Source organism: Peromyscus leucopus, chromosome 7 (genome assembly GCF_004664715.2).
Source record: "Peromyscus leucopus breed LL Stock chromosome 7, UCI_PerLeu_2.1, whole genome shotgun sequence".
In the NCBI taxonomy this organism is placed as follows: Eukaryota; Metazoa; Chordata; class Mammalia; order Rodentia; family Cricetidae; genus Peromyscus; species Peromyscus leucopus.
In genome coordinates this window covers 91,435,123-91,449,002 of record NC_051069.1, presented here as the reverse complement: position 1 = coordinate 91,449,002, position 13,880 = coordinate 91,435,123, and the positions used below count along the sequence as shown (strand labels likewise).

The 13,880-nt window shown below is 43.4% G+C and overlaps 1 protein-coding gene across 1 annotated transcript in view; it reads right to left on the bottom strand.

Annotated features, from left to right (window-relative positions):
- Ryk (receptor like tyrosine kinase) overlaps window positions 1-13,880 on the bottom strand; it is a 79,701-nt gene that overhangs the window by 42,662 nt on the left and 23,159 nt on the right. The window contains 4 exon segments of the mRNA XM_028869926.2: window positions 2,165-2,218; window positions 4,273-4,407; window positions 6,791-6,890; window positions 12,692-12,813. Of these exon segments, the coding sequence (XP_028725759.1) occupies window positions 2,165-2,218; window positions 4,273-4,407; window positions 6,791-6,890; window positions 12,692-12,813 (411 nt within the window).

Here is a 13,880-nt window from a genome sequence, read left to right as displayed (position 1 = left end):
CACTCGGCTGCTGTCACTGCCCGAGCCTGCTCCATCTCCCCTAGAACACTCTAAGTACTAAAAGGCTAGGGCTATTTGCTCAGTTTAATCCTCTGCCTCAGTCAGATCACTTTGTACATTGTAGATTCAATAAATGTTGGATAGAGGGGTAAAAGTTGGAAGGGAAAGAACAAAGAAGAGACAGAGGCCAAGAACATTCTACTCTGCTCTTAGTGAGAAATACCCTATGGGCATTTAAAAAAACAAAAAACAAAAAAAACCCCGCACAATTTCTTAAGTAAACTTGGGAAGTAGTGACATTTATATTTTTTCTTTTCTTCCTTCTTGGAGATAAATTAAAGGAAATAGTCTAGCAAGTATATAATATAAAAAAAAAAGATCCACTTTGGGACAGATACTTTGTGATACTCTGAGGTGCTAAAATGATAAATAAGAAGCACAGAGGACCACCCATGAAGTATTCTCACCAAAAAAGATAATCCTAAGTCTAATCAAGTTCAAAATTTAACTACCAGTTATAAGGAAGAGTTAAAATCAGGCTAAATAACACAAGATGAATGTATATGGGACAAATTCTATAGGACCAAAAAAAAGACACAATTTGATCAATTAATAAAGAAGGGGTGTTTCTGGTGAACATAAAATATATATTGACCACTGTGTATAGGCTTCATTTAGATCCTGAAGAAGGAAACTATAGAAAGATGGTTTAGGCACATTTAGGTAAATTTGAACACATTAGGAGAAGTTACTAAGGAATTTCTATTTTGCTAAATGTGATAAATCAAAATGAGTGTGTGTTGGGGAACTAGGGGTTTTTAATTACAGTGAAACACTGACAAGTAAATAATGTGATGTTTGGGATGTGCTTTAAAACACTTTTTAACTCCCCCCAAACCCATCAAACTGGAAGTAATGATGCATGGAAGAACATGGTACATGTCCACCAGCGCATACTCTGAACTTCCACATACTTGCAACTTTCCCTGAAAATCTTGTCTGTTTCTGTAAAGATCATCTGGTGCTAATGCTATCACAGGGAAAGAAGAACTCAATAATGTGGTCATAAGAGAAAAAAGAATAATAGTGCCTAAGTATTATCAATAGCAGGAGTAAACAAACAAATTTAATTGGCTTAGCAAAATTTCTTCTCTGTGTGCTTAAATAATATAAACTTGGGCTGGGAAAGTAGATCAATAGAGTGCTTGCCTAGCCTGTATGAAACCCTGGGTTTAATTACCAGCACTCCAGAGGTAGAGAAATGAGAATCAGAAACTCAAGGTCACCCTCAACAACATACAAAGCTCCAGGCCAGCCTGAACTAGTGAGTATTGGTCTGTATGTCTGTCCTGTCCCTCCCATTATGTGTGTTATGTCTCTGTCACTATGTCTCTTTCTCTTGGTGTGTATGTGTGTTACAGGCAGGTGTTTATATGTGTGTACATATGTATAGAGATCAGAATTTGACATACAGCATCCTCCTCTATCATTTCTTCCCTTACCTTTTGAGACAGGGTCTCTCACTGAGCCTGGAGCTCACTGGCTGGCTAAGCTGGCTACCTAGCAAGCTCTGAAGATCTGCCTGTCTCTGCCCCTCTACCACCTCTCACCATCCCACGCCACACAGCGCTGATGTTTCAGGAGCACACCACAGCACGCGGCTTTTACACGGGCGCTGGGAATCTGAACGCGTCGTCTTCATGCTTGCAGAGCGAGCACTTTACCAACTAAGTCATCTCTGTCTCAAAATAAAATATAAATAACATAAATCTGCACTTTCACCTAGATGAAAGTAGCTAAGGGTTGGGCCCAGGCTGTGAGTCAGATTCTCTAACACCCTGCTAATGGAGGTCTTATATATATATACTTTTAATATTCCTTCCTTTATCAGGCCTACCTGAGAAAAAGCACACTATAAATTATTGTTCCCAGAAGGTATGCATTAGTTAGTAAGCGCTGTAAAAGATGTATGAGTTTGAACTCTCACAGTCTTCAATATCCTAACAGCTTCATTTGATCTATGTATGAACCTACAAACCACCAGCAAAATAAACAGCAAACTAACGTCAGCACCGGGCAGGCTTCAGGCTTCATGCAACCATGCTCACAGGCACTCAGACAGCGCTTCACTCAGGATGGAGAAAGGTAACAGAGTGACACTCACAAATAGTTCTGCTAGTGTTTCTGTCCAAGGCTGAAGTTTTTACTTCTTCAAGTTCTAGATTAAAAAGGAAATAAAAAATACTTCAGAAATTGTTTTCTGTAAGAATCCTTATATACTAACACATCTTCTGGGCATTGAACTAAGTCACAAGGTGTTTGCTTATAAGATAATGAAAACTACTGTGCCATTCCAATAATCATCAGTGCAATCACCAGTAAAGAAACAGCCTGTGCCGGTTACTTATAGATTCCCAATGAAACAGGTTTCTGTGGTCAAGAGTGTGGAGAAACCCACAAACTTATACTGTCATCATGGAAACTCGCGGCACAACCAACTCAGTGAACAAGCTCTAGAATTCTAGAGGATGAAAACTTCCTGACCCTTAACTCTCACCAATAAGATAAACTTCTAGGGAGTAACAGCTCTTAGCATTCCACACAGCACAGGTGTGCTTGCTAGTGCAGATGTTTAAGTGCCACAGGCCAGGAAACCAGATAAATACAATAGGATCACATATTAAAGTTAAGAGTGCGGGCGAAAAAAAAAGCTAGCTCAATTAAGTGGACAAATTATGCCCACCAAATTAAGAAGGTGGTATATATTAAATCTAAAACGCAACAGTTTTCAGAAGTCAGGCATGGTGGTGACCTTAACCTCAGTTGCCAAGGAGGCTGAGGCAGGAGGATCACAAGTTGACTTGGTTACATAGTGAGTTCAAGGCCAGCTTGGGTAACTTAGCAAGACCTTGTCTCAAACAAAAATGCTAAAGCAGAGTTTGGGATACAGCCCAGTGGTAAAGCACTCTCCTAGCACACCCTGGGTCCAACACTAGTACCCATCCATCCACCCTCCATCCATCCATTCTCACTGACTAGTTATACAAGTCTAGGTGGCCTCTTCAAGGCCCACTGTCCTCATGCCAATCACATAAAGATAAGGTTGGGAACAGAGCCTCTATAGTCCCCTTCGGCTTTAAACTTATTTACATCAAAGTAGGTTTATAACTCAGAACTAAAAGTGCACTAAAGCTAAGGGTGCTAATTTGTTATTCTAAAAATGTCTCTTTTCAGCGCAATACAGCTTCTTTGTCGGTATGTGTCTTGACATCTGCCACTGTAAATCACTTGCGGACCCTGAGTGTTTAGACAACACCCAGCACTAATTTCAACTGGGAAATTTGTAAATGGACAGTTTCATAAAGACGCCAAGGACACAGGTTTGCCTCTCAGCTGCAGTACTTTGTCTGAGCTTGGCCAGGCTACTCAGATGTTCTGAAAACATACCACCTGGAGCTAATGTAAGGCTACATGGGTTTAGTGCAAGCAAAACTTACAGACCATGGAAAAACATCCATTGAGTTTATGCTTTGTTTTGTTTCTACCTTAAACAGTAAACAGTTCTACCTATTTGTAAATTCAGAAACTTAATCCTGTGCTATACGGAGATTAGATAACCTTTAAGAATTCTTAAAATTTCAAAACTCAGCCTTGGTGTGCTAGAACTCACTAGTATCTGTGATTCCTGAGCAAGACAATATAATCCAAACCCCAAACAGCTAATAATTATTAAGTACCCACATGTGACATCCTAATTCTAGGCTAGATTTAATTATCCTTTAAACCCTCTCTGAAACAGCACCATGCACATTTTACAGATGAGACTGAGCCTCACAGAGGTGCAATAACTTATGCCCCATCTTGAGAAGAGGAGAGATGCGGTTCCAACCCAGGCCCACGTGACCCCCCAAAGTGAAGCTCCTGCAGAAGCCACGTTCACTGAGCAAATGCTTAGCTCCCAGCTGCTCATGGGTTGGCCCTTGTGGGGCTTAGCTCCCTTCTCTACTTCTTGGCCACACGGGCTCCACTTCACACTCCTAATGGAAACACTCAAGCAGTTCCACAGAGCTGAGAACCACAGGCTGAGTGGGGCTGAAGGAGATCCTGGCTACACACTATCTGGGGCCACCCCAGAATCTCATCTACTAGTGTGCTTTCTTTGTCTCACAACTGTAATAAAGACTGGCCACAATTAAGTCTGTAAACAAACAACACAATCTTCTGTGGACCTCTTATTTACAGGACACGCATTTTGTTAAATAAATTCCTTACTTTTGTAGCACATTTTCCTTCGTTTAAAATTTAAAACTGTAAAATTTTTTGAAGAATTTACTGTCAGGTTGAGCTGCATTAGTATCATAACTTCAGAGTCTACTTTGCCGGTACAGGAAAGCTCGACCCGAAACACTGTTTAAAAGAAGTAAGAGAAAATATTTTAGTGTGCTAAACATCAGGATAATGCCCCAACAGTACCATCCAACGTTTTATTTCTGCTCTCAAATAAAACAATCGAATACATTTACATAAGTGGACCAGACAGAAACTTTCCGAGACCGAATCACCACAGCTCTGGACATTTCTATTTCCTTCACTGTAGACACAGAAGAGTGCTGAGGAGGAAAGCAGGCTTAGATGAAGGGACAATCACTTTCAAGCCTTGCCTGTGATTCTGAACATGCTAGTTTGTCTTATACGTTCTGCTTTCCAATATACTGATGCTACAGAATCACAGGGCAAACCCTGCTGACCTTATCAGTCTCACTAGCAACAGTAACAAAATCACACAGTAAAAGGAAAGACTATGCAGTACCAAGTGCAATTATATACTGCTCCTAGCATTTGGAGGATGCATTGCTATCTGCAGGGCAGACATGAGATGCCCCAAATAAAACATGTCATCACCATATTCCTAGAGCAGGGGCACCCTTTCCTGTTGTCTGGTTAACAAAATGGGGGGAAACCAAAGCTACACTGAACTGGGTGGCCTGAGAGTTCCTATTGGACTTAGAGCTATGACATATAGATGTGCAAATATATACATTAGCATACCTCAATGACTTAGTAAGAGCATGTTTGGAAGTACTCTCTGTGGAAAATGGGTATGTGTATTTAGTAATCATATTTAAAAATTGTCTTATCCAGTAAGTACCCCTAGGAAATAAAGACATTGTTACTGGGGTAAATTATAATAAGCCTTTATATGAAATTATAATAAACCTATAAATGAACAGACAAATTCTTGATATGAATTAAAATCACTGCCCTTCTAAATAGGATTAGCTTTAAAAAGTATTTCTAGTGACATTAAGGATGAAAAAGTAGATTTTAGTAACTTTTTTATCTTTCAGCTTAAGATTCCTTTCTTACAACTTGAGAAAATATTATTTCATCATCTATATGAGTGGATCAGAGATTTAGGCATTTCTGAACATCCTTGCTGACCAACAAAAATTAACCCACCTTCCAGCACTGTCTTAAAGCCTAGATGAACATGTGCCACTAAGGAGGGAATAAATAAGTGAATTCAGTAAGTGACTAAAACTGCCAGGAAAAGCTCTACTTATGCTTCCTTTAAAGTAATAACAACAACAACAACAACAATAATCCATCTTAAAATCTCCCACGTCCCAGAGCCTTTCTGTGTTGCTCAGTTTTCATCAGCTTGATACAAACGAGAGTCCCTGAGACTGGAACTTCCAGCTGAGGAACTGCCTCCATCAGACTGGCCAGGCTCAGCTGTGGGGCATTTTCTTAATTAATGATTGACAAGGGAAGGCCCAGCACTGCAGGACGTGCCAGCCATGGGCAGGTGGTCCTGGGTCATATAAGAAAGCAAAATGAGTAAGCCATGGAGAGCAAGCCAGCAAACAACACTCCTCCATGATCTCTGCTTCAGTTCCTCCTCCAGGTTGTTGCCTTGACTTCCCTCAAGAATGGACTCTAGAAAGCTAAAATCAACCCTTTCCTCCCCAAGTGGTATTTATGACAGCAACCGTGAAACCCACCTAGGACATCTTTCAAAGGGTCTGCTTATACGTTGTGACAGTAGTGGAAATAAAACATTCAGTCCATTTAGTCAGACACATTGGTATGCCTATTGCATACCAACTGCTGTGCAAGGAATCACCAGATACTGTAATAAGTTTATTAACAGTCACACACAAGTTCGTATGAGCAGGAAGCACAGAGGAGTTAACAACTGGCAGTGGAACAGGAAAAGGATGGTGTAGACTTTGCATCTTAGAGAATGGATAGGTGGGAATTCCATGCAGAAATAAGGGAAAGACGGTTCCAAATTGAGACCAGCATGTACAAAGGCCTGGGTGTGAAAATTATACACAAACTGGAACTGCTGCAATGCTGGGGCATGTATAAGAACTGAACACAGACTGGATTCCTGGGGTGCTGGAACATGGGCAGTGGCCAGGGGCAGGTATTAATGGACACAGGAAAAGCTGAGAAGTCTGCAATGAGCCAGCTGACTGGAGCAGGAGGCACTGAAGGACTTGATGCCCTGTGGTCAGATGGAAATGTACAGCGGCCACCCTAAGCCAATGGTATCAGGTAGGACTTAAACCAAAGGGAGTTAAGAGCAGAGGCAGGGACATGCAGGAGATGCCAGAAACACAGAAAAGGAGCCAAGGAGGAGCTAAGCAAAGACAGTTCTACAAAGACCTAACAGGACTCATTAAAAGTACTTTTCAAAGACAGGCACTCAGTAAACCGTCCCTGTAGGGCTATGAGGGAGACAGCTGAAAGCAGCATGCTAAGTCTGTCTTCACTGGCTCACCTGATAAAGTGCGTGGGACTTCCCCTTGAGCAGAAATATTGACCTGGGGCATGCCCATAGCCACAAAATTGTCTACTTGGAATCCCAGCTTATATTCAACCTGTAAAATGAAGAGAGATAAAAGCATTGGACCTGTGACAACAGAAAGGATTTCGTTAATGAGCTCATTAATTAAGCAGTACATGAGCTATTCGCAGGTGCAAACAATCCCACTACCAAAAATTTCCAAAGAGCAAGACGCTAATCCCAGCACTCACAGGCAGAGGAAGGCAGACTCTATAGAGAGTTTGAGGCCAACTTGGCCTATATAGTGAGTTCCAGGACAGCCAGAACTACAAAGTGAGAACCTTTCTCAAAAAAATAAATAAAAATAATAAAACTAAAATCATTCTAGGAATTTTCAACCAGAAAAAAATTCAACCAAAGGCTATTTAGTATATAGAAGAGGACCACCCTTTCACTAAAACCTGCCAGCCTTCCTGACAACAATGATATAGCCAATGATTTACCCTGGAGAGGAAGCATTTACTCTCTTCAACTCACCACAACACCCTGACTGCCACCAGGGGGTGCTAGAGAGCTATCTCTACGGTACCCTCAGGCTTGCCAACAATAAAACATCAAGAGGATGACCGGAGAGTTATGGCAAAGTTATCTCGGAATAGGACCATAAAGCCAGGGAAGGCGCATGAAGGAAATTAGCATGGCTCTAGGATCATGAAGCCATGCGACCTACACAAATAAGCAACTTTTCCAAGCTTCAGCTTTTAGAAAATGAAGATCATTCAACACGAGGAGCAAATGTGTTGACCACACGGCACACCTGTGACAATGGCTCCAGGGCTCTTGCTAACTGTAGACCTGAAGGCCTCAGAAGCTCATCAGCCTCCTGCCAACCCCAGGGACTCCCACACAGACCTCCTGTGCTGTCAACACTGCGGCATGCCTTTTTGTTCCCATGTAAGAAACCTCAGGGTTCTCACAGCCTCTCAACCTCTTCACAGCCATCTTCCTCCTGTTCTCCCTCACCGTCGCTTTCCCTTCAGGCATCCTCCTCTTCTTCCTGGTGTCCATTTTCTACACCCGACCACTGGGTCTACATGTGGGGTCAGGAGCCGTTTAAGGCTCTAAAGTGTGCTGTGAAATCACCCACACATACACACACTCTGAAGCTCACTTCCACCCATGCCATCCATACACTAGCGTGACGCTAACAGGACTGACTACAGAGCTTTTGACCACTAGCTCACTCTGTCCCCTGCCACCTTTCTGTTAACTTTGAAATGCTGTCTTCTTTCTGACATACCACTCAATTTCTCCATGTCCGAAACAGATACAAAAATACTGTCCATTCCATCCAAGGTCCCAGCACTACCTCTGACCACCCACCTCTGGTCCCTACAAAAGCCGTTCTTTGTGTTCACTGCTTTAAGTCAGACAACATTTATGAGGCATGTTTATGAGCCAAGGGTTGTGCTTGCAGAAGGGGAAGGCAGTGGTCAATTAAACTACTTCCTTCCTTCCCGGCACAGCCAGGACCACTCGGTTTCATGTTCCCACAGCCTGTGCCCCAGCACGGATATCACTGACACAGTCATTTTAACACCTTCAGCTGGTTCTCTCCTTGTTCCACATACTTGGATGGCAGCCCCTGCAGCCCCACTGCCCTCGGCTCAGCTTGCTGGGGGACATCCTGGAGAACTGTGCTTACACATGACGAGAACCCACCCCCCAAGTCCTGCTCAATGGCTGCTCTTCTTCAACCTCACTGACACTCTTACTGATGCACCACATGCTACCTTCTCCTTCTTCACTTTCAGCCAGCACAGAGGACTCTTTTTTTTTTGTCCTTTCCAGCATCAGGCAGACCTGTCAGAACTCTGCACTCTAGTTCCAAGGAAAGCTCCAGCCTCCTCATCAGAGGATAAACCCTTCTCCCATACACTAGGCTCCAACCCATTTCGCCACAAATGAGATCTCAACTTGTCTCTCACTCTCCTTTCCCTCCAACCGTCTACTGGGCATATCCACCTTGCAACCCTACAGCCTCAAATCTAAAATCCAGAGTTGCGCTTCCCTTTTTACCAAACTCACAAAGTTTCTACAGAACGCCATGCTGGAATCCAGCCTCAGGCCATTATCTGTAGCAGTCTCCTCTTAGAGATAGAGACAGGCACCTTCCTGAGACACTGTGAGTTCCTAGCGAAAACACACTCTGGGGCCAGGATCTCTCACTTGAGCAGTTAATTACCTGGTGCCACAAGCTGCTCCCCACTCCCTTCGCTGCCTCCTGCCTGGGAATCAGAGAACCTGACTATAGGTGTATGCTCTGGAACTCACTCCGTCCTCAGATATAAAAACAAGACCCCACCTTTATCACATGGGCTCTGATGCCTCTCTCCAGAGACCCTGCCATGCTGTCAGTCTCTGGGACTAGGGCCTGAACTCTCCTTGAGGCCCCTACCAGACTGTTGCCTCTCTGTCTGTCCACGACATTAATAGCTTTCCTAGAAACTCAGCAATCCCCTGCAGTGTCCCTCTTGAACAACCCCCAAAAAAACCTTTCAGTCTCCTTTATTAAAAGTCTCAGTTATAAGCAGAGGAATAGCTGCCCAGGGACCAAAACACCTAGGAAAGCAAAGACTGGGCACAGCCACGGAGTCGAAGGGCCCTAGTGGCAGAGTTGAGGGCAAGGGGCATCTCAGTGTAGCCACAGGGAGAGGGAGAAAGAGAAAAGAAAGGAGGAGCAGAGGTGAGAGGCTGAGGAGAGCACTAAGACAATCAACGGTGGCTTACAGGAACCACAGGAGGACGCATGGAAGCTGACCCTTTGTCTACCACTTCTGACAGGCTGAATGAACCCGGGGAGCATCACAAGGCAACTCTCTCCTCCCACTGGGGTCCTTAGGGCACCTAATTTTTAAATATAGTTTTTGGAGTCAGAGAAGACTGCCAGTTACTGAAATCCAATTTTCTCTACTTTGGCAAGCACTAATCTGTAAGGAACATCACTTGTCAATCACCTTTGAAGAAACAGATCTATTTAGAAACTACATCACAGACTACCAAACAAAATACTCTGAACAGCAGTTGTTTATCAGAAAAATAAATGAGCCAAAATACTTCAGAAAAGTTACTAGAGAAACTATAAATATTTGAGTAAGCTAAAAAATAAACATGTTTGGTATTTTTCCCTTACTTGGAACACATGGCTATGTGACTAGGCAGATGATGAGTAAAGCTGTCTCCTTCTGGAACACAGATCTAAAGTGAATGTGCTTGCCTACGGTCCAACAGCCTTTTAATTCCTCTCAAGTTGCCAGAACTGCCTTTCTCACAGCTACTTCCCTCTCCTGGGACCCAGCAGGCCGGCCCCCAGAGGCTGCTGCTGGAGCTCTGACAAGCTCCCTGCACACTCTCCTGGACTGAGACCAAGGAGAGTGGGTGGTGGCGTCTTCTGCCACATCTTCATGTGTTTCTGCCTTCTGGCGCTCCAGCATATCTACTGACACGTAACAGGCACAGTTCATGTTTTTTCTTGAACACTGGGGAATTTTCTGGAACATACAAGAAACTAATTATCTGTTAAGACTGCCTAGTAGTCTATTCTTGTGAGAGAATCAATACCAGAGCTCTACTCCCATCTTAAAATACAATTAACACAGTCTCTACCACTCACTAAGGCACGCGTGACACAGATGTTAAGAAAAAGACACACACAGCTCCAGCCTCTGAGGAACTAAAATCTTTGGCAAGACCAGTCAAGTAAACACTACCACCAAAAGCTTTGATGTGGACAACTGATGTTAAAGCATCTGTACTGTTCAGGGAGTCTGGGGATCCTCAGAAGCAAGTATTTCATCTTCTGGCAAGATCTTAATAAGTCCAAACGGAGAGTTTCTGATAGAGTATCAGAAATTGAGAGTGACTGCATCTCAGAGCCAAATGATCAAGAGACCCCATCACCATAGCACATTGTCCTCTTGGGTGACTCTGCCACTTCAGGTCACCTCTAGTTCCTGCTTCTTCTGCCTCCAAACTCACTTGAGCAAGTCCTTCACAAACTTGGTTCCCAGTTTCCTCTGGCAGGAAATGATCAATAAATCAAAGCACAGCTATACAAGAAAATATGATAAAAGTTATTTGAAGGGGGAAAACACACAAATCAATATGAAGGAACAGAGGACCTTTACCAGGACACATTGCTCAGAACTCTGCACTACACAAAAGCATGAAGCATTTAAGTGTACATATGCACACTACACACACATACACTACCTTTCTGTAGAAGACAAGAATCAGGCAATAATGCCCGGTGAGGACCAAGATCTTGGATGGGCTTGCTCAGCATGCTACTATGACAGTGGAAAACCTTCCTTTCATTGTATACTCTTAGATGCCTCTGGAATTTGTACCATATCCATGTACTGCCTACTCATATGATTAACTTTTTAAATAAACAAACTGCAACTAGTCAACCATGCTAAAAATCACCACATACTATGATCTAAGAACTAGAATTAGGAACTGCAATATCACTAAGAAGAAGCCTAAAGCTATAGTTTAAAAACATGCTCTGGTCGCACGCCTTTAATCCCAGCAAGGCAGAGGCAGGCGGATCTCTGTGAGTCTAAAGCGAGTTCCAGGATTGTCTCGAGAGGTGTAGACACCTGCACTTGTGAGGCAGAGGCAGGCAGATCTCTATGAGTCCAAAGCCAATTTGGTCTACAAATTGAGTTCCAGGACAGTCAGAGCTATAGAGTGAGACCCTGTCTCAAAAAAAAGAAAAAAGAAATCTACAAGATATTAGAATAATTAGAGTTATACTGAGCCCCTCTAGTGTTTACCCTGAAAGCATGCATATATATATATATAATATATATATATATATATATATATATATATATATATATATTTTTTTTTTTTTTTTTTTTTTTCCTTCCTCATAGAAGATCCCTCCAAGCTAGCTTCCATCATGACTGGTTCCCCACTACCAATAATTTCTGAGGCTGAAACACATGGACAGGGCAACAAAACTTCAGATTGACACAAACTAAAGCAGTATCAACTAGTGAGACATTAGTCAGAAAGATGCTGGAGATAACTGATGGGCTCTGAGTGCTGGGACTTAGAACACTAAACTTCCTGATTCTGGGACCTGTACTCTGATTATGTAAATAACACCAATGTCCTGCAGTCTAAGGTATTTAGGAGCAAGGAACACAATGCTTTCAATGCACTTTCAAACAGTTCAAGGGCAGACATGGGCAGGGAGTCAGGAGCAAACGGTACAAACAATTTCATTTTGCAAATCTGGGAGATGAAGACGTAAGATTTCTTGGGATGGAGGAACTGAGGCAGTCAGAGATGTGAGGAAATCACCAGGCAATGAATAAACCAGGCAAGAAGTTGCTAAGTCCCTGTGTTCAATCTCTAAGGTTACTGGAGCTCAGTGTGGTACATGCGGGAGGCTGCCAGTGCTACACCTTGCTTTCACTGTGAATGTGGAAACTATAATCAAGTCATCAATTGTGTCTGGAAGATCCAGCTCAGCAGTACTTCTCCCCACATACCCACACCCATTCTCCAACCATACATGGCTTCTCCGTAACCGCAGGCTCATCATCAGAGCCAACTGTCCTCTTCCTGAGCTGGATCCAGACCCCACTGGAAAGGCCTGAAAGGACCCAGTCCTATGTGATGATCATCCACCTGGTAGCCACCTAAATCTAAAGTTTTAGCGAAACAGGTTCAAGACTGCATCTGGAAGATCTAAATCTGCAAAGTGCTACGTGTGTACCATCACTGACCCTTCGGTGGAGAGGAAGGCCCATCCTCAGGGACAGCCCTTGCCTAGGGAGACTGGGTGACCCTGTCATGCTGATTGCCAGCAACTCTTACCTTGGACTTTGCATGCCAAGTGAAGTGCAGGAAGTTTGTCTCACTGGGCACTAGCAGGTTAAAGGACAGCGCGTAGTGACTAATAAGGTCATTTCTCACATAGTAAAGTTCTGCATCAAGACCTAGAAAAAAAAAAAAATGGAAAAAGAGTTAACCATCCAAATGTCTTCAGAGCATCACAAACACCAGTACAGCGCGGCGAGAAAACACTGATGCACAAGTGTACGCTGCAGACAGCTGACATGGGAGCTGCCTCAGGAAGCAGGACACTGCAGCATCACAGCTCACAAACAGAGAAACTGGCACCCAAGAAGTAGCTCTCCTTCTGAGACAGCCATGCCAGCACCACCTGCAGCCACCAGCCTTCTGATACGGTGCCTCTCAGAGGAGCACCAAAGAGGAAACACTCCTGCTTCACCAACACTGGCCCAGACTGAGAAAGTCAAAACGGAGGGGGATGGCCTGCACTGGAGTGACAGAAGCTCGTGAGCCACCACCGCTAAGAGGCTATGCTCTTAACCACTAAGCCATCTCTCCAGCCCTGAAGAAAACTTTTAATCACTACCTTCAATGGAAAGTCAACTTCCTGTGAAAAAATACAAGATGGCTAAAAAAAAAAAAAAAAGGAAAGGAAAGAAATCAGAAGGAAAATAGAACAATGGTACTAACTAAGTTCATTACTGGTGCTGCTAAGGCAGTGGACTTGAGCCCTGGGCACTGTTGACAAAAAGGAGAGGGAGGTATTAGCAAGTGCTAGAGACAGGCAAAGAACCAAAGAGTTGAAAGGATAATGGCAGAGTAACATCCTTTAAACTGATTTACTGTTAAAGTTTAGTCCGGACGTCCCTAGTACTCAGGCACACTGAAATTTAAATTGCACATTTACTGAGCATGCACTGCAAGTCTGAAACTCAAGGATGGTGTGAAAGAGGTCAAACTGGATACCCCAGACCTCCTGATCACACAGAGAAAGAGCAACAACCCTGCCACGGACAGTTCACCTGTCAATGCTGCTTCTTCATTTCTGACTCAGATCTGAAAACACCGTTAAGTGGAGATCTGAGTGGCACTATTTTATACATCCTGCATGGGGATGCCAGATACAGCAGGAGAAAGCCGGAAGCTGTACAGAAGTCTCTCCCTGCTGACAGGACAGAAAATGCTAAGGAACAAGGTGGGGGCTGGTGGA